The 20,080-nt window shown below is 43.7% G+C and overlaps 1 protein-coding gene across 6 annotated transcripts in view; it reads right to left on the minus strand.

Moving 5' to 3' along the window:
* LOC120959490 (cGMP-dependent protein kinase, isozyme 2 forms cD4/T1/T3A/T3B) overlaps positions 1-20,080 on the minus strand; it is a 129,178-nt gene that overhangs the window by 6,635 nt on the left and 102,463 nt on the right. For all 6 annotated transcript variants that reach the window (XM_040382927.2, XM_040382929.2, XM_040382928.2 and 3 more), the window contains one exon: positions 3,344-3,563. In XM_040382927.2, coding sequence (XP_040238861.2) covers positions 3,344-3,563 — 220 coding nt within the window. The remainder of the gene's footprint in view (positions 1-3,343; positions 3,564-20,080) is intronic.

The following is a 20,080-nucleotide window of genomic DNA, read 5'->3' on the forward strand; positions in this document are numbered from 1 at the left end:
TTTCAGTCACAAAGTCTGCCGACCGCTAGAATAGGAGATACTGTTAGAGCGATCTTATAGCTCCTTCATTGATTTAGAAGGCTTCTAAAGATACTTATGTATCTTTGGAAAGCAATCTTTAAAAAAGTAATAAGATAACCTGAACTTGTTCTTGTGAAAGCTCTAAAGCTATCTGGAATCATAAAACACTCCATTAAGAATATGTGGAGTAACAATTTCAATGAGCTATCCTACAGGCTTATAGTCATTGACATGAAGAGACTGTCCTGATTCCACGTCCGACCAGTAGCTCTATGTACCAGTCTTCTCGAAAAACTGTTCTTCAAAATGTACTTCTAGACTTCCAAAGGTCCCTGCTTTATATCAATGGTAAGCGATATTGCAGAATGTCTTGTTGTCAAGTTATCATTGCAAGATGTCTTGTCTTGACAAGGCTTCATTTAGACCTGTTTGAAATGAAGTCCAAAAATCCTGTGACGAGATGGTGCAGAATGAAATTTGACATTTTTAATTACGTAATTACGTGACGACTGAATCCTCATACAGTTTGATCTTCATCAGATCGTTTAATAGCCGGTACATCTAAAAGACTTTGGCTGTGTCTATAGACGTCTTGTATTGAAACCCGAATAACGTACGATAATCAATTATTTTGGTAACATTCACTTAACATTGATGATAAGATCACAGTAACAATAAAGGGAATAAGGAGGAACAATCTTCTGTTGGCTCCTAAATCGTTAGTTAGGATGTTAAAGGCATATTGGCTGAAAACCTGAAGTAAAACCCTCAGATCAGTAGATGATCTTTTGCTTTGTTGCTGATCAATTGATGTAGCTTAATATTGTACCACTTTGTTTGAACCTTAAGCTGCTTTCCAGTCTCCAATTGCTCAACATGAATCAAACTGTTTGGGCCCCAACGTCAATCATTGTCATCAAAACAGTTAATTCGAACAACCCATGTACACAACCTTCTTTCACCGCAAACTGGTTCGCCTTTGTCCGTCACACACGATCTTAGGAAGTGAGAGAGAGCCCCATTTCCACACTCGATCGATCGAGTTGCATGCATACATTCATGTAACTCGTTCAAAATTTGTCCACAGCGCGTCGTCGCCTTAAACGCTCCGGGCTAAATGCTACCGCAATAAACACATCCATTACGGGATGATTGTGGCACGAACATCAAACGATTGTGTTGAGGTGAGGTGTAAAAATGTGCCCCATTCCTCCTCACGTCTAACAACACTGTCAAAACTCACGAACTGCAGCACAAACACACAGCATACCCCACACCCGTACTGATCGAACGAACGAAATGAATCATCTATTAAACGAAAAAAAACCTGCCCCCGGGGGATGCTTTCGATTTCAGTTTTTTGCTTTCCTTCCTTCCTTACCGTCCTCTCTCTCTCTCTTCCAGCGAGGGCGAAGAAGGGTGGCAAGAGTTGCAAGACCACATTTGCAGCCACTATTGGATCCTGATGGGTCTCCCGATGGCGTAATTGGAAGTAGCGAAAGCGGGCCTGCTGCCCAAAACATGTGGGAATGGTTAAAATCCATCATCATTGCAGCCCGAGAGACATGAAACAACTTTCTCAACTCCCGGCGTAGTGCGAGATGTAGAGCAGCAGCACCCGAAATGGGCGAACTTTTGTGTCCAAAAAAAAAAGTTGTGGCCCCCACACCCGAGAGGACATTATGTCAGGGAAACAGGTTTCGTGGGTTTATGTCACGTAGCAATGGTTCTCCCAAGCGTACTGGCGGAGTCACAGTCCGCCTGATCCTTGTGACGTGTCTGTCCTTTCCTTGTGGAGGTCTTAAGTAACCCGAACATTATACACAAAACAATAAGCACTAGTAGCGTTTGGGTGGAAGGGAATGCGCTTTTATGATGGGTTCGCTTCCGATGCACAATTAAAAGCACATGCTGTAACGCCATAGGGTAAGGTAATAAATTGGCAATCAGCCGCGGTGTTTGTGTGTGAAAAGTTTTCGTGATCCTTTCACCGATCGATCAGGGGAGGGCTGCCGCCGCTCGTTAATCATCGGTATGACATATTCGTAAAGTACGCTTTTACGCAACGCAGATGACCTCACATCGCACCCCAAAAATGCGATTTCCTCGTGGAAAAAAACGGGGTTAAAACGCATTGCATGTAACATTGGAGCGCATAACAAGGGTGTCATTGGGTGCAAAAAGCTATTTATATTTATGTTGTCTTACGTTGGGACAATAAATAGAGGCTTTTGAACATATTAAAACGAGAGCTTTTTTGTTGCATTGCTTATTACATCAACTCCAATTTCGGACGTGTTTTGCTCGCGTATCTGGATAAGCGTTTTCTTCCTGTCTGCCGAAAAGCTGTCCACCAGCATTCAAGCAAACCAGTTCAAAGATCAATTACCATTACCTTCAAGCAGAGACCCACCACCATCCTATCCGGTGATTTTGAACGAGGGGCGAAATACCGGTTGCAAGCAAACAGCTTGCCCAATGTGCGGTTTGAAGAATCGCGATACAAGCAAGGCAGGAAACGTAAAAGGCCGGGGTGCCGCCCGATCAAAAACCGCCCTGATCTGACCATTCGGTTGCGACAACTGAATCAAAAAGTGAATGGAATCACACACTACGAAATGTAGAGTTGGTTGTGTGGTTGAGTTTTAATCGCTCGCGCACTATCAGAGAACTTGTTACTATTGGAACTGAAGGTATGATGTTGGTGGTCTGCTGGGGAATCGAGTTTTAATTGTTTTTGTCTACAAGAGTGTGCTATAATGTCCTATATCGATTTTGTCCATGTCATACTCCAACAGAACGATCATTACCAAACTCTTCAAGAAGTCACCATTCTCAAGTTCAAAGTTTTACTCAAACTTGACAAAAAAAGGCTGCTAAATAGTTCCCAGGATCTAAACAAACCGGAGGGACCCATTTGGACTTTAAGCCTCTCCCCTTAAAGCCTTGTATTCTCAATAATGCATGTAATTTGCTGCTACTAAAATTACCGGGTTCCGCCAGCACCATCAGCCTGTCGAATGGCATCGCGTCGCTACGAATGCGCACACGGCCATCAGACCTTGTATCTTAGTTCCCACGACAAAACGGTACATCATAGCCGCCTTCCAAGAAAAGCCTTCCCATTTCGAACCATAAATCTGACGCAGACGGCGGCACCGACCGACCGACCGATCGACCTGATCGTGACAAATTGATCACTCGCTTCCGTTCGCTTGCACCATCAGTTGATAGATGTGACAGCTTGTATGAGGATCTGAATGTGCAGAATAAGACCTGGACAACATCCACATTTGAGGGGGAGAGCGAACTTTGAACTTACCTCTTGAGGAAATCGGAGTACTCGGCCTGCCGTATCAGCCCGGTGCGCATCATGATCGTCTGGAAGCATTGTCGCTCGATCGCCCACAGCTTGCAGTCGGTGGCGGCGGTGATGGTGGCCGTTCGCTGGCAGTGATACAGGATGGCTAGCTCGCCGAGCACCTTCGCACCGGACAGCGTGGACAGGTATTTGCCTTCGCGCGACACTTCGACGCGTCCCTCTGGGGGGTAGGAGAGAAATAGAGCAAAAAGAACAGGTTTCGTGATAAGTACGTGCGCATATCAGTGGTGGAGAAGGTGGACGATGTTTGTGCTCGAGCCGCCGCACGCGGTTCCATTCTTCGGTATGTCATTATGTCTTCATCGAAAATAGCGCAGCGAAAAACAAACCAATCCCTTATCAGATGGTCTGAAATGCGGAAGAACACGCACACATGCACACACATAGATATGTCCATTAGGAATGAAGGAACTGAGGACCATCTACGGAAGTTGCCATCACACACAGCGGTATAATGGAGGTTTCCGGGACAGCTATTCTGGTCACCGAGTGCCGGCGGGTCGAAACATTCCTTTCCTTGGCGCGCGCGCTCGCACACACACAAAGATAGAGAGAACTACCGCTAAAGCTTCCGTTCGGAGGCTTTTCTTCTAAAGGAATGGACAATGTATGAACGAACGTTTGCAGACCAGTTTTTCCTCTCGTTTTTCACAAACATCCGCAGTTGCGAGCGAATTGCGTACACAATTCCAGCCCTTCATTATGTCGACATGGAGTTTTTTTCCTCCCTTTCCCCTCGGGAAAGTGCGGAAATGAGTGAAAAGTGTGCGTGCCCTTTAAAGCGAGCTTCAACGGCAAAGGACAGGTTTGGGTAGATGGTGGTGGTTCGTTTGATCGAAACGAGTTATTCATTCAAAGCGGAATGTGATCTCGAATCAAACGCAAATATTGAGGAGGAAGGATGGAAGATTAAAAATGAGGTTGACATGAGAGGTTCAGGAATAGGTTGACATGAGCAAAGGAATTATTACTACTGACGTCTGCTGTTATAAACATGAAATATTTGTAATATCCTTAAAATTTCCATACACAATTCCCCCACAAAGGAATAACCCTTTGAACTCTTTTTTTTGCATATTCTTCCTGATGATACACTCGAGTTTGTTTACAGAACATCAAACAATTCAAATTCAATGAGTTGAGATCAAAGCGTGTCTTTATTTTATGAAATAAAAAATTCCACGAATTTAACATCTTATAATGTTAGCGAGCAAGTTAGCAACTCAACAGACAAATAAGAAGAATCTTGACTTACTCTTCACACAAAATAGGACAAAACCCCATGAATTCTTCGTCTAAAACTCGACAACGGACATCGGTATCGACACAAAATTAGTGTCAGAAGGAACTGTGGAGAAGGGTTTGGACATTAGGCAAAGAGTATATCACTCGGATCACAACAGTTGAAACGACGGTACGATCTTGCAACCCTGCCAAAGGACCGATCATACCTTGCCGAATATCTTTCCGAAGAATAAAAAAAAAACAACTTCTGTATATTTTTAGTATTGCCTAATTCTCCCTTTCTCTCTCTCTACCTAGCCTGCTCACGATAGAGCACGTCGATGTGACATGGGCCGGTCAACAACAATTCTCGAGGATGCTCGGTCCCTGTCTGCAGCCTCCCATCCATCTACTACCCGATTTCCGACAGGTCTCGCTTCACCTGGTTCAGTTATCGAGTTCGCTGTGCTCCCCTGCGTCTTATGCCGAACTGGGGATCGCTGTCCTAATTAGTATGTCCTAATACCAGCATTGTCGTCCCCTGTAAGGCTTTTTTAAAAGGCACTTCTTAAAAGACTGGGATACCGAATTAAAATTACAAATATGACTAATTCTTGAAATTGAAGTTAACCCTATGTTAGGACCACAGTTTTCACAACATACATGGTTTAAACAGATGTTTGTCTACAAAATCTACAAGTAAAAACTTTAAAATAGACATTAGACAAAATATACATATCTAGGAAGTACACAATGGCAGAACACGGTTTAAATTACTTGTCCAGCAAAGGCAATAAGATACGTATTTGCTTGGTAGGATTCAATGCTATAATAGGGCAAATCAGTATTGTGAATTCAATACATGATTATAGTACTAACTTGAATACTATCTGTACTAAAAACTTTAACACAATGAGATATCCCAAAAATCTATGTTAGTGTTACGGCTATGAAACTAAGATCTGCAATCTATCTGGAGCCAAACCAACTATATAATAAACCTTTCCGTTGCCTTACATAAATCAATCACGACATCAGGACAATACACCGGTGGTGCCAGCAAAAAGAGCAAAAAACCACAATTTCGTAAGCCAAAACCAATGCTTGCCCGCATAAAACACCCGGTGTGGTGCGCACATTCACAGCTTGATTGGGCTGCTATATTGCGGGCGCGCGAGCGCTAAAACACCTCCCCCCCGTTTTTGGGTGCTGCAAAATTTTTAACCACTTTCATTGCAGGGATATAGAAATGCCCCATCGTTCGCACAGAAAAAGACACTCAAATCACCCAACGAAGCCGATGGTGATGATCATGATGATGATGATGGTACCATTTACAGGTAGTAAAAACTGTTGACCAGCAGCAAATTTGACGCCACCACCCGGGGGGGCTACATTTCGCGCACACCCTAACTACTCCCCGGCGGCCATTGCGATGGGTGCGAAATTGCGATCGTACACGGATCGCGCGCGTGATACGCGAAAATACATCCAATTGGGCTTTGTGGATCACCAACTGCGCGTGGTTTGCGACGATGAGGGAATAATTATCCATCCATCGGATCGTCGATTTGCCTTCGAGCGTGTGTACACGTATGCGCGGTGTTCTCGTTTGGTGGTGATTGTTGCATCAGAGGGCCACACATAAATCAAACTGCAATAGCGCGCAGAGAGCACGGGCATGCGGTTACAGATGTGCAACAACAAGATCTCACTCTGCGCTTGTGTGTAGCGCTTCCAAAGGTTTGCGATTTTCGGTGTAATTGTACCGATCGAAAGTATTTACGTTCGATTAGTCCACTTTGTATGCGCGATTTGCCTGTTTCGAGGCATTATTTGCCCTGTTACAGACAAACGAACAAGTGATACATATTTAGGGGTAAGGGGGGACACCACAAAAGTGCGTCAATCACTGTCGAAACAAAAGCGCTACAAAATTCTACCACATTTGGTAAGGGGTGGTAGTTGGCATGAATTAAAAACCGTAGGAAAAAAAAAATGGAAGCACTTGCGCATAATGAGCTTCAGCGTTACGTTCTTCACGCACAGCCCATTTCATGCGTACATCAGTTGTGGCAGTTTTTGTATATTTTGATATGCCGTTTTTGTTTATTAATTTTAATGATGAGCAGTAATAAAAACAAAAAAAAACAACCTCACCTGCGCTTACCTAACGGTAGCGTAGCGTGGTTGCGGCGGCTTTATCGAAAGGGCTCGAATAAAGTGGTAGCGGGAAGCTGAATTTAATGCTGCTTTATTTAAATGCCTAATTAAAAGGGATTACGATGCCAGCGGACCCGCGGTGGCATCGTTTGGCTTAAAGGGCGTTTTTTTCGTTCGGCTAGAAAGCAACAAGATTATACAATGGCGAAAAGTGGAGCACAGCAGATATTAATATATTCATTTTTCACCCTTCACGAGGGAAATTATTCCGACCCTTTGCTTCACTTAACAGTAAGTGCACGCGTTGAAGGCATACTCTGTCGGACGTTTAAACAAGTGCATCTAAACAAATTGCATCGTGTGCATTCCTTTTCCCGGGTACCACACTCCCGCTTTGCAAGACCTTCGATGCTTCGAGCTTGAGCGGTGGTCAACGTCGATTACTCCGCGTGCTGTCAACTGTCAAGCCCATGTCAACTGATGTTGATCGATGATCCGTGTCGGCCGGCCCCATAGTCATCACGTTGTTCCATCACCACACTAAACGCGACTAAACAAAGCGCCGTGCACTTGAGACAGACCGTTGTCTACCACATGCACAGCAACGATGCAGCGACATGTATGTTGCAACTTGCCGGCAACTTGCATATTATCGGTTCCGCTAGCCGCGATCGGCCGGCGGTCGGTGTGGATATTAAATAATTGCCCTTGCACCATGCAACCCCCCAATGGTATGCAAATGGAGCCCTAGCGTGTGGAACGCCGGCGAATGTGCTGTCACTTCTTTTGTGCTGCAATCTGTCCATCCCCGTCCTAACCTAACACGCTCAATGGGAGGTGGTTACCGGCCATTTGATGTGAATATTCGAAGGGCACAACACCACTACGGGGTGGAAAGCTTTCACGACAGACAGGTTTGTGGGCAAGGAGAAGTGGGGAGGGGGGGGGGAGAGGCTGTGTGATAATTATTGTATTGAAGGTTTTAAATGCGGAGAATGAAGCATGACAACGGATATGATAATACAATTTAATCCATGATAGAAGAAGGTGTTTGTTATCATTAGATAAAATATCACAAAAGACCTATGTCTTAGCCACAAGGAATCGTATATTGTACTAAGAATTGATGCAAGGCCGATCGTTACTTCAATTGTACGTATAACCTATAGTTATAGCGAGACTATTTGATTGTTATAAGCAGAGAATGTCTTACATACACTTTTGAAACACCTTTGCGATGACGTCATTATTGATATCATTAGGGCATCATGGTTACTCCAAGATGTCTAGACGGAATACATCACATCAAAGTTTGAGGATATCAGCTCAAATTTGCAAATAGCAGTGCCAAATCACGTATGATTTTGGAAATTCCAAGGAACCTCGAAGATGCCACGGTTTGGCGGATGTACTAGTTCCTGATCTTTCTCGTGTTTGATCATACCATAAACTAAAAATAGTTTTCATATCCTACGGTGTAGGATGTAGGTTATCAATAAAGCTTTGTAACTAGAAACTACTGATGCTTTAAGGTACTATTTCCAGCTGAACGGATTCTAAGAAGGGCTCCAAATTTGCTTTGTTATAAGCCTCCGGCTTTGATTTTACTGGTTTGAATGTATTCTACCAGATGCATACGACGTTTGTCCCGCTGTAAATGTTCTTCATAGGCTTAAACATCTTCTTCTGGATATTCATCTGCTAATTCTTTACTTCATATAGCATCTGAAGCTAGTTCCGAGGATATTGGCGGTTGTTTGCTGATGGTCGAATATGAAGATCCTGATAGAAATTGTGTTCATGATCTTCGTGATATGTCTCAACCGTCTTAATCTGTAACTTCTAACCCTGATGTATCTAACTGTTCATGAACTCTTAACGTTTATTTAATTTCAGCATTTTTTAGCTACTCTTTGTATGTCATTGCTTTAATTTATCGATTACGTCCATAACGAGTTATAATACAAGTTTCATACATCACCGCCTGTCATGTCCTACCAGTCATCCAATCAGCAAAGATGTATTACAAAACGGTTTCAGATATCCTGTAGCACCTTCAAGATAACGCATCATTATGACATCTTGACCAACAGCACACTTTCTTCTTTTGCAATATCCATCATTACCCAGCCATCATGGTTGGTTGCATTTGCAATGATAAACAAAAGTGAAATCAGTAATTAAAACACACGCAGGCAGGCACATTGCAAAAATGCAACATGCTGTTTATCGCGCGTTCATCTGCAAATGCATCTCTGCATTAAACATGTAACCACGGCTAAGGGGCTGCTCACACGCACAGTGTGTCCAGGTCCAGTTAAGCTATTCCAGTAGTAGCAGCAGCACCACATCACAACATTAAACGGTTTCTCCCTCCCCGGGTTCGCGATAAAGTGATCCAATCGAAAACGGAAACCACACCACTCTTTGAGCTGGATGTCACCACCACCATATATCAGAAGATGGTGTTACTTCCTTCTGTTGGGTACCGTATAGTAAAGGTAGTTTCGCCGCGTCATGATGCCGGAAGATGTGACCGCAAAAAACAGAGCCCAGGTACGATCGTGATAGGGTTACCGATAGGGATGTTATAGTGGTTTGAGGTGGTGAGAGATTGCGTAAGCCCAAAGGTAGCCGCGCCACGTCATTTGTAACGAACCGTCACGGCGGCTCCCCGATGATATGAGATGGACGTGTGCCACCCCGCCACAGACACACACACACACGCATACCACCGCAGAGAGCATGATGATGGATTGCGGAACTGCAGACAAGTGGACACAGTCCCAGTCGCTGTGGGACGGTAATAAAGCATAGAAGAAGCTGCCTTGCGATGGCACACATAATTTTCACCCAACATCACATCACAGGCCGGAGTGGGTGGGTGGGTGGGGACGGCTCTACGTCCTCCACCGAAAGAGGGCCAAAACCGTGATGGACAACCCGCCCAGTTCACAATCCGTAACGGCACAATTTTGCACTGCTGACATCGCGCAATTAACCTACAAATATTGCTTGCAGTGAGTTGCTGCTTTTTTTGGGGACGGCAAGTTTTGCAAAATTTTATGAAGAAAAATTGCCACCGGAAAACACATCACCCCATAGAGGGCGGCGCGGATTGGCAATTTTCTCTTCAAACGAAGTACGAAGAGAAGCCATCTCTCCGCCCGCTTAATGTCGTCGTAAGGTACGCCCTTTACATTTAAGCGTTCTCCGGTCGAAGGGGGGGTTTGCTGGTTGTGTATTGTTTTGCTCGTGAATATTTTCTCCCAGTCAAACAACAGCGCTGTAATTATTACACACTTTGAAGAACATCCTCCCGAAAAAAGCACACAGTGTTCCCAGCGGACGAAGACGAATGTGTAGTCGTCTTTGGAGGAGGAGGATCACGTTCCTGGTGCTGTCTTCCCGGCCCATTCTACAGCGCTTGCGCAATTGCCCGTAAGGTAAAACGGGCTGACAGCTGAGCGCAGGAACAAGGAGAAAGTTCACACTGTTGGACGCGGTTGGAGATGGAGAGTTCAAGTATATGTCAGGAGGTCAGAGAAGGTAGGCGCGCGTATGCGAAGCAAAAACGTAATTAATTGTACATGAGGAGTGCAAACAGATCATCTTCCACAAAACCTTACAAAAGCAATTGAACGTTGTAGGAAAAAAGGAAAAGCAGATAAGAAAGTACAATTGTACAATGAAGGTTAAGGAAGAGCATCAAACCGTACAAGAGAATTGTTCTCCAGACGGTACTACTTCAGGCACGGCATTGCCCCAATCCCTCGGAAAGCAGGCTAAGACCTAGTCTTCTCTGGATGTTATTTCGGGAAACCCCGTTGGTGTACTAAAAGGAGAAACAATTTCCAGCTCCAAAACACTTCACTCGCTGTTTGATTATCCATCGTTAGACGGGCTAAGTACTACTACCCGCATTACACACACGCCTCCGCCGTATGCAAACGGACGCTGAAAGCTCCGCGAAGCGGAAATAAAGCCACTGTTTGAACCAAAACGCAATGAATGAAAAACCGTTTGATTGATTGCTGAAGCAAATACTGGGGGCTCTCTTTCTACTGTTCGGAGGGGGGCTGGCTGGCTGTTGTTTTCCATTCTCTCCGTTCCGTCCACGTGTGCTTTCTTCAACTCATTCGACTTGTATGATTTGGTGTGAAAATTAATCATAGTTGTAAGCGAACGCACACAAACACACACAAGCACTTATAGGAGGAGATTGACCGATTCTCGCTATTATCGATCCGGTCGATGGACCCCGGGTTTCGGGTTCCGGTGTGGACGGGTCCCTGAAAAGTCCGTCATTTCTACCTCCATCTACCTATTCCCTCTTAGGAGAACGTAACTGGGTTAAACATTGCTAGCATTCAACGCAATCCATCGGCTAAAGTACGGGTTGTTCCACAACAGTGCATGAAATTTAGCACGGCTCATTCACCTTTTCAACAACTCCCCTTCCTCGTCGAATGGATTGGTCAAAATTTGGTTAATACTTCCACTACAGTACGCAGCAGCTTTAGCGTTTACTTGGTTCCGTTTCCGTATTGCGCCTATTGCTTTTCGCGCACTCACTCTGGAGGGTTTTTATTTTCGGCGTGGATAATGTGAGGTTAGTTTTTACGGCCACAACCGTTCTCGCGGGGCGGGTCATTTATTGATAGCGGGCGTTCGTTGGTAGGTCAACGAGATGCATCGTCTTGAGGCGGGTTGTGCTGAAAAGTATTGATAAAATTTAGGGCTCCTGGTGGCGATTATTGAGCGGATGAGCTGTGTACGTGTGGTAGGAGGCTCTAGAGCCGTGTGAATGAGGTTTTAGCAAACATGTGGCCTGCGAAAGGTTTTTAGAGCATAGTTAATCAAATGAAGATATAGAGGTTTGAAGTAGGGCTTTGATTTGAACGAGATAATTTAGAAAATTGGATATTACATTGGAAATGTAAATTATGTTTTTGCACTGCCGTTAAAGAATACTTTTACCAGTTTTTTCTTTTTTATCAATAAGTATTTTTAGTGAATAAACTAACTATTCAATACGGCTAATATGTCTCTAAGATCAAAATTTAATATACCTTAGGTATTTGATGGACAGCAATCTTTAATGGTTAATAACCTGTCCACGGAGTGGTTCTTCAGACACTAGCAGTGTGTCGATTTATAACCAACGTTTTCAAATCAACCTTCAAAAAGGCTATTTGATCTTGCATTATTTAAAGCCGCTCCCGAGATAAAGGCATTAAATGGGCAGAACTCAACAAGATGCCAATAATCGGATCAAATCTCGTAACGACCGCGCCCTTCTCCATGTCTTATTATGGGTGAACCCAATCAATCACAGACGGTGTAAAGGTCAAGAAGTCACTCCGCAAGAAGAGGAATGAAGTTAGTGACTGATGCAGCTCTTACTGTACTTAATGGAAGTGACTGTAGAATGTCTACATAATTTACTTTAAGAATTTAAGAATGATTTACTTCTCTTGAAGAATATGATCTGAAAAGTTGTAGTTTCACGATTTTTTGTGCGATGTTAGATTAACTAATTTATATTTTTGATATTTTCGTTCGACTTCCTATTTTGTTAATTAAAATTAAATTTAATCTGTTTTGCCAAGAGGTTCCTGTTCCTCATTCCAACAATCTCTGATCCTCTTTTAAATCAGCTTCAATTCCGTCTGAGTTTTGAGCCGTAGACTGAGGCTCAGAGGCAACCACGATTACTACACACAATCGTAACAAGAACATACCAAACAATACTTAAACAACATTGTTTTTGTCCTGTCATATTCATCTCATCGTATTACGTGCTTCCAACAGCAAAACAGCAAAAGGAAATAACATTGTACTAGCTTTTTTGTTCTATTTTGTTTCCTTTAGATATTTCCTGCTTTTGGAAGACTTCCTAGTCATAATGCTTAACCCCCGCTTACTTAACTGCGTGCAAACATTATTAAAAGAGTAATCGCAATTGCATTCCCTTCCACCTTCGTCAAAGTGCAGTGACACGATTAGCGCAGCCACGAAGAAGAAGCTAAATTCCTCAGGCCTTCCCGCGTGTTTACCAAACACAAAACCAAACACGATAACTGGACTGTGCGAATTACCACACCTCAACGTATACCGATGTGTTCGAGGGAGGCATACATTATGAATGCCACAACATCGTTGGGTCCGTTGCTCCCGCCACATCGCGCTTTAGCAAACATTTGCATATTTTTGCACCATTAGGCAGTATGATGATGACATGGAGCAACAGCCAACATCGAAATTGCGACTTATGATTACTCAATCCACGCGAGTCCTCTTTCTAGCGTGTGAGTGAGCTGTTGAAACCGGATCATCGAAAACGACCGGCTTGTTCCGTGTCAAAATTCAGCAAAGTGCATCGGTAGCTCAGTCCCGCTCACTTTACTGTTCTTGCTGATCCACTTGCTCAGTCTGAGTCATCTCTTTGGCAGTGGATGATTCATACAGTGGTGGTGTTTGGTTCGGTGATTCACAGCCGGTTCTTGAAAGTTAGATGGGCGTTGGCGAGAAACAGCACCTTCCAAAAGCACCTTCCTAGAAGGGAAGGTTATTTGACCCACTTTCTGCACCGAAAACCACATCCTCTTGCAAAACTGAAACAGCAGCAAAAAAGGGGGTATACACACTTCAACAGGAGGTTTAGTTGGGGAGAAATCATTAGGTTCCAGGGTTTTTAGGAGATATACAAAAATGAAATCGGAAGATTCAGTAACTTTTGCGTACTTCTGTACTTCTCAGAAGAAAGCTCCAGAATGTCCAGAAAGTCTCTACCCCCATTGCCGTGCCCTTATTTCTAGAGATACCACCATATCTAATACCTTCATCAAGGTTAACCAATTTCTTTGATAAACAGCAATTTGCTTCTCCCCTTTTTCCTAACCTACGTCGCAATAGGGGTCACAATTAAAAGCCTAACACAAAGCTCATCCTCACCCTCCAATAATCCATCTCCGATGAAAGGGATACACACATCGTTTGTCCCTGTTCCACACTAATCTTCCTTAAACCTTAAGATCTTGCACTGATCCCGAGCAACCAATCTTCCCAACCATGCCCTTTTCTGCCTCCCTACGAGTGGAGGGATGGTTAGTAGGACATAACACCAAGCCCATTGCTTTTGATTATTTTGTACCAGAGGTTGACAGCAAATCGTCGTCACCGTTGGCGTAACACAAATTGTCTTGCGGAGCGCGCGCACTTTTCCAATTCTTTCCCTCCCCGAAAAACAGTGGAGTGGAGGAGCTGGTGGCGGCGCGTCATACTGTGTTTGCCGTGGTGCCGCAGTGCAATTGCTTAAGCGCGCAATTATTGTCTCTCGGTACGGCTAACGGCAGTACACACTGCAGGGTACTACACTGTCGAAGCGCAGACCATTTTTGAGGCCAATAGGACACAGCAGTGAAGCACACTGCTGTGTGCGGACTGTTTGGTTTTCGGAAACTTGTCGTTCGTCTAACAGCGATCGATTGCTTGTGAAAATGGTTTCAAGTGACCCCGCTTATTCTGGGTGTTTGGGAGGTAAGAGAACCCAACGAAACGAGTACGTACTTCGATCGTTAAGGTGTATGATGATGATGATGATGGTGCTTTTGTGCTGGTTTCTTCTGTTTGGTGTACTCGTCAAAATTTGGAACTTCTCTTCCGTGATTGAGCCATTACCGTGTGCAGCGAGTTTGGCTTCATTTCCGCGTTCAAAAGCGAAGGATGACGCTTAACAAGCGCTCGCGATCGTCACTGCGGTGGTGTGCATTTGGGTGACTTCGCACAGCGTTAAACGTTCCGAAGTGATTTCGCTTAATTAAATCCATGAATTGAGGTGAGCTCAGATGTACAAGTGCGCTCAGTAAACGATCGGCGAGGGTACATTGTGGTTGTCCTAGATTTTGATCAAAAGCTCATCACGAAAATTGCGTTATCGTATCAGGGAAAGTGAAGATCATCGATCGATAAGTGATCATTTCAATTTCGACGATTAAAGTACACTTTTTGTGTCGATTATAGAAAAGGCAATTTGATTGTGAATTTATTAAACGTGTTATTTTGATATGCATCACGGAGCACCATTTCGTTTTGATACATACATCATCAATTAATTATTAGACTGGTAAATCATATGTTTCTATCTTCGTGGTTTACAATTGTTGCATTTATTATTTAACTAAAATTAGAGTTTTGTGTATAATAAAACTTAAAAACTGTTTCGTCATTTCTACAACCTTTGCAATATTATTTGACAACTTAATACCTTGTCTAAAGGGTATTGCGGAATCAAGTGCAAAACTGCAACTTTAGCTGATAGTATATTAATATTAAATGCAAAATACTTGGTAGCATAATAAAATCCATGTTGGATTTGTACCAGTCGCTTCAGAATTGCGAAAACTTAAACCATTCAATGAGCTTCACGTAAAAGCCTGGATGATGTTACTAGTCATGTCAAACACTCTATCGAGAAAGTGTGGTATCTGTTTCACAGACCTTTTTCTGCTTGAGCCAATAAGATATCTTTGACTCAATCAAAATGATAATAACACCATGTTCTGACATCTATTTCTTCACATACACCACACCACACAATTATAATGAGATAATTAAATAGCTTTTTAGTTCAATTTATACTCGACAGCTCATTTCCAAACCCCCAAAGCTACACCGCAATCCGATAGGCTATCGGTGTCTATTGCATTGCTATAATTACTGATGTTGAGAGAGAAAAATGCCCCAAAACCACAACAACAACAAAAAACTGCAGTTGATATCATTGACTCATCGCCGCCGCCGCTTGGTGTGAAACTATCACTTTTACCCAAGCCAGGCTTTATGCAGCCGCACTCGCACTTTCGTTCCAATTTCACATGCTCGGCCTCACTCACATGTGCCCACATTCGGTGTGTTTTGTTTTTGCCTGTATTGCCAATTTCAGGTGCCCATGTTATTGTGGGTTGCAAACTTAAGTGCTCAATTTGCAAAAAAGAGCACGTTGATTTGGCAAATTACTGGGGCCAGGCAACCAGGTGATGGAGATAGGACCTTTTTTATAAGCCCACTAGTTCTCACACCCAAGTGCAGAAATTATGCAAACCATTTTCGATGCACAAGATAAGATTGGAAAAGTTTGATAGATGTAGCGCGCGCGCGCCAAAAACCAAAAAACCCGAATAAACACACCTGCTGAGTTGAAAGCGAAATTCGTGGGTTCGATGAAATGGGATGAGAAGGTAACGTGCGCGTGCCAGATAAAAGTGAGTCTGTCTGTGGGGTCTGCATTCTGGTGCACTGATTGCACCAATGAGAGCGCATTAAAAGTGAATAATCGGCGGTCGAGGCCCAAGAGTGCAAGGTGTGTGAAGAAAAACTGTGCTTGGAAACTTGTGAAACAACGCCACTGAGTGAACACCTTTTGCCAGACCCACACATAATAATAGTTTTAAAAGCGCCAGATAGAGAGAGAGATAGATAGACAAACAGGCCCAAGTGCAGTGCAAAAGATATGCTAATATCTAACGCGATCTTTTCCTTCTACAACACCACACGCAGTTGATGGAGGCACGATAGCGAAACAAAAAATCGTTTTCAGCTTTTATAATTCGTTCAGGGCACACACACGCGTGCGAAGGCAAAATTATGCCATAGAGAGATGGGAAGAAGGTGTGGGAGTTATTAATGCAGAAAAGGGTTGAAGTAGCAGCAGGGCCAGTAGCAGCATAAACAAAAACAAGAGAGGTGAATTGGATGCGACAAAAACACCGGGAGAAAGACGCGCAAGAGAAAGTGGCCGCGTAAAAGGGCAATTTTATGCAATCAAGCTCTCACAAGAAGGATGGCACATTCGCTAATGCGTTCATTAGTCAGATGTTGGCGGGGAGTCATTTAGTGACGAGGTTTGCATGTGAAGTGGACGGGGCAAATGATTAATTGCAGTGTTTTATGTTCGAAAAAGTGGCTTTTATAGAAGAAGAAACTTTCAATATTAAAATATAACAATAAATAGCAATTATTTGAACAGGAGAACAAAATAATGCGTAATCAAATACTGAAGCGAGCTCTTATCGCTTTAAACCATCATTAAAAAGTGATCCTGCTGATTGATGTGCTTCAAAAGGAATCCAACCAAACGACGCTGTAATTGTAGCCACCGAACACAACCGCTCTCAAACGCCTTGTGCAATCGTGATAGTGTGGTGCGGCGTTTAATTTGATTAGAGTCTCGTGCTTTGTGCGTTATCCGAAAAGCACTTTGCTCATTTGCTGTCTTTAAACTAATGCTGCCAACGCATGCCTCAACGTGCACTTGCAACATTGACCGTAGCGGCGCAGCCACGAAGAATGGACACTCGCAACGGTTGCGTCAAAAAAGATCAATCAATCAAATCGCTCACGCTGCTCCATGTTCCGTTCGAGTGAAGCTGCAGCCCGTGCTGTCCGCAGTAGCGCTCGTAGAAGAAAGTGAATTTTCACAGTGTGAACGAAACGGCACACACACAGTTGAACGGAAAACAAACAAAAAACAAAAGGCAACTGAGCTACCCCGGGGACCAGGAGAGGGGGCTTGGCAACCCAGTTTAGCATACACAAGCAAACTCTGCCGTTTGGGCGCTGGACCGCGACCTCTCGCACTGTCCAAAGGCGGCCGCCGCCATCGGTGCTGTGTGTGCCGTCAGGTGGAAAACTGTTGTTTCTTCACCCATAAGCTCGAACGAAACACAAACGGTGGGCCGCACCGCCGATACGATCGATCGCGGCTCGATCTTGAGAGGGAGGATTTTTCACGGATCCAGGAAGCGGCACCGAACCGGGTGGTGGTGGTGGGTGGATTTTTCATTTCAGCATCGGGGTACCGCATCACACGATGCTGTTTTATTGCTAACCGTCGTCTCGCGGGACCGTTCGTGGTTTTGTAAGTGATGATGCACGCTGCTGCTAGTCGGTGCTTTAGGTCTGGCTCATGGTGCGGTGCCGCGTCGTCGTGCGCTGCACGTTGCAACCCACTTGCTCGCCACCGAGAACGGACGGATCGAGCGCCGGAATGTGTACCGTTTGCTGTGTGCGTTTGTAAAGCAGTTGTAAAAAGAAATGCTGTTCCGCAATCTGCGATCCAAGGGGGTGGAATGTGGGATGTATAACAACAACAAAAAATATGGCAAAAAAAAAAAAATCGGGGAGGAATCTATAAAACAACGGGGCAAAAACGAGCATTTCTGTTTGTTGTGAATGTCTTTCATAATCCTAAAAAAATGATGAGGCAGCAGGAACATGTGTGAGATAATGGCATTATTTTGATAGCAAGCGATTTATATATGATCATTTGTAAGCAGTCACTTAGAGATCGATTTCCGAGTGGCATGCCAAGCGTTCGAGTTTTCACGCTATATTAAATCATTAGATCGTATCAGAAACAATCGATCCATTAATGATCACGACATTCAATAAAGATAAAATTAATCCAGTTGAAGGATTTTCAGGGTTATTTTTGGTTGATTTTCAATACACCTATACCACGCCACATAATGGAAAAATCATCAACTCACTGTAACTAAGAGAGGCAAAATTCATTAAAAATAGTAAAAAGTAACCCAAGTTAGTATAAAATTATGAATTGAAAGTATACAATTCATCGATCCATTTTCTAATGTTTCTCTGATAGGTAAAATAGACTAATCCATTCAAAAGTCTACAGCAGTTGAGACTAGTGATGGGTAAAGTTGGCAAAAATCCGAAGTCGACTCCATTAATTTCGGAACCGACTCCTGGAGGTAGGTCCTCCCAGAATTATCCGTAGTCGTTTGTTGTCGTTCGAAATCATCCGGAGTCGTCTGGAGTAGTTAGGAGTCGTTCGAAGTCGTTCGGAGTCAGAGTCGTCCGGAGTTGTTCAGAGTCGTCCGGAGTCGGCCGGCGACGACCTACAAAACAAAGGCCTTTATATGTAGTACACGTGCAAAGTGGAAGAAATAAAACACCAAGAAATGTGATCACATTGCATCAGGTCGGTGGACTCCGATCGACTCCGGACGACTCCGGACGTCTCCAGTCGACTCCAGATGACACTGGACGAGTCCTGTCGACTCCAGATGACACTGGACGAGTCCTGTCGACTCCAGACGACTCCTGACGACACCGGACGACTCTGGACGACTCCGGATGACTCCGAACGACTCCGGGCGACTCCGGACGACTCCGACTCCAGGTGGAACTAATGGTTCGGATATTGCCTGAGTCGGAATCGGACTAACAATAGCAGGAGTCACACAACTATTTGAGCCCCAAAAAGAGAAGATGCTTGAGCAAGAATAAGAATTACCTATTGCTATTGAAAAAAATCAATGAAATCCATTAAAGTTTTGTGAAACATCCAATATAATTGCGTATTAAGCATCTGCTCAACGCATATTTTGTACAAAGCAACTAGAAAAAGAGAAGTATTACACTGCCGTTGAGAATTGGATTGGATATTTGGAATTGGAGTTAAAATTGAAAATGCTGCGCCCTAGAAACCTGCCATTAGACATTGTATTCCAATTTACATTGAAGATTATTTCAAATTGTTTTAAATTTTTAAATTAAGAATGGAGAGAAACTATTTCAGTTAATAAGATAGTTTCAGTTTGGTTTAATGAATAAAAACTAATTCCTGAAACAATTCAAGCTACGCAAATATACCATAGGTAAGAGTATTTGAAGGCTGAGAAATTTATACCGAGGTACTCTAAAACTGTATTGAGACGACTGAGAAAAACCATATTTAGGTACTCTAAAAATAGATCCACTTGGATCAGTTCAATTCCCAAAGGTACACTCCACAATCCTCTCAAGAGCTCCCACAAATAACTCAACAGCGTGGGTCCAACTGATTAAGCGACGCTGTCTTTCTTCAGTGCAAACGCTTAGAGCATAAATCAGTCCAACATTGACAGTACAACACAACAGCTTCTTATCACTACTCAACGCGGCCAAAGTGCAGATAAGCCTCCTTTCTAGTTAACACAGACGTAGAAGCAAATCTACAAAACCCTTCACACTGCTATACTGCCATTTGTCGGCCCCTAGATGGCTGGCAATCGCAAGCTGCAAAGGTGTACTACACACCGCGCACCACGATTTGACATGAAACAGGGATGGAATTTATGAGCGTTCCGTTTCAGCACGATGGTTTCACCCCACGGGGCTGCAACTCGCGCGATCCATCAGCAGGGAACGGCCGTGGGATACCTGGTGGTTTAGAATATCAGCTACACTTCCTACACTACACCTCGATAGGGAAGGAAGGGC

The sequence above is a fragment of the Anopheles coluzzii genome, chromosome 3 (genome assembly GCF_943734685.1).
Source record: "Anopheles coluzzii chromosome 3, AcolN3, whole genome shotgun sequence".
NCBI lineage: Eukaryota > Metazoa > Arthropoda > Insecta > Diptera > Culicidae > Anopheles > Anopheles coluzzii.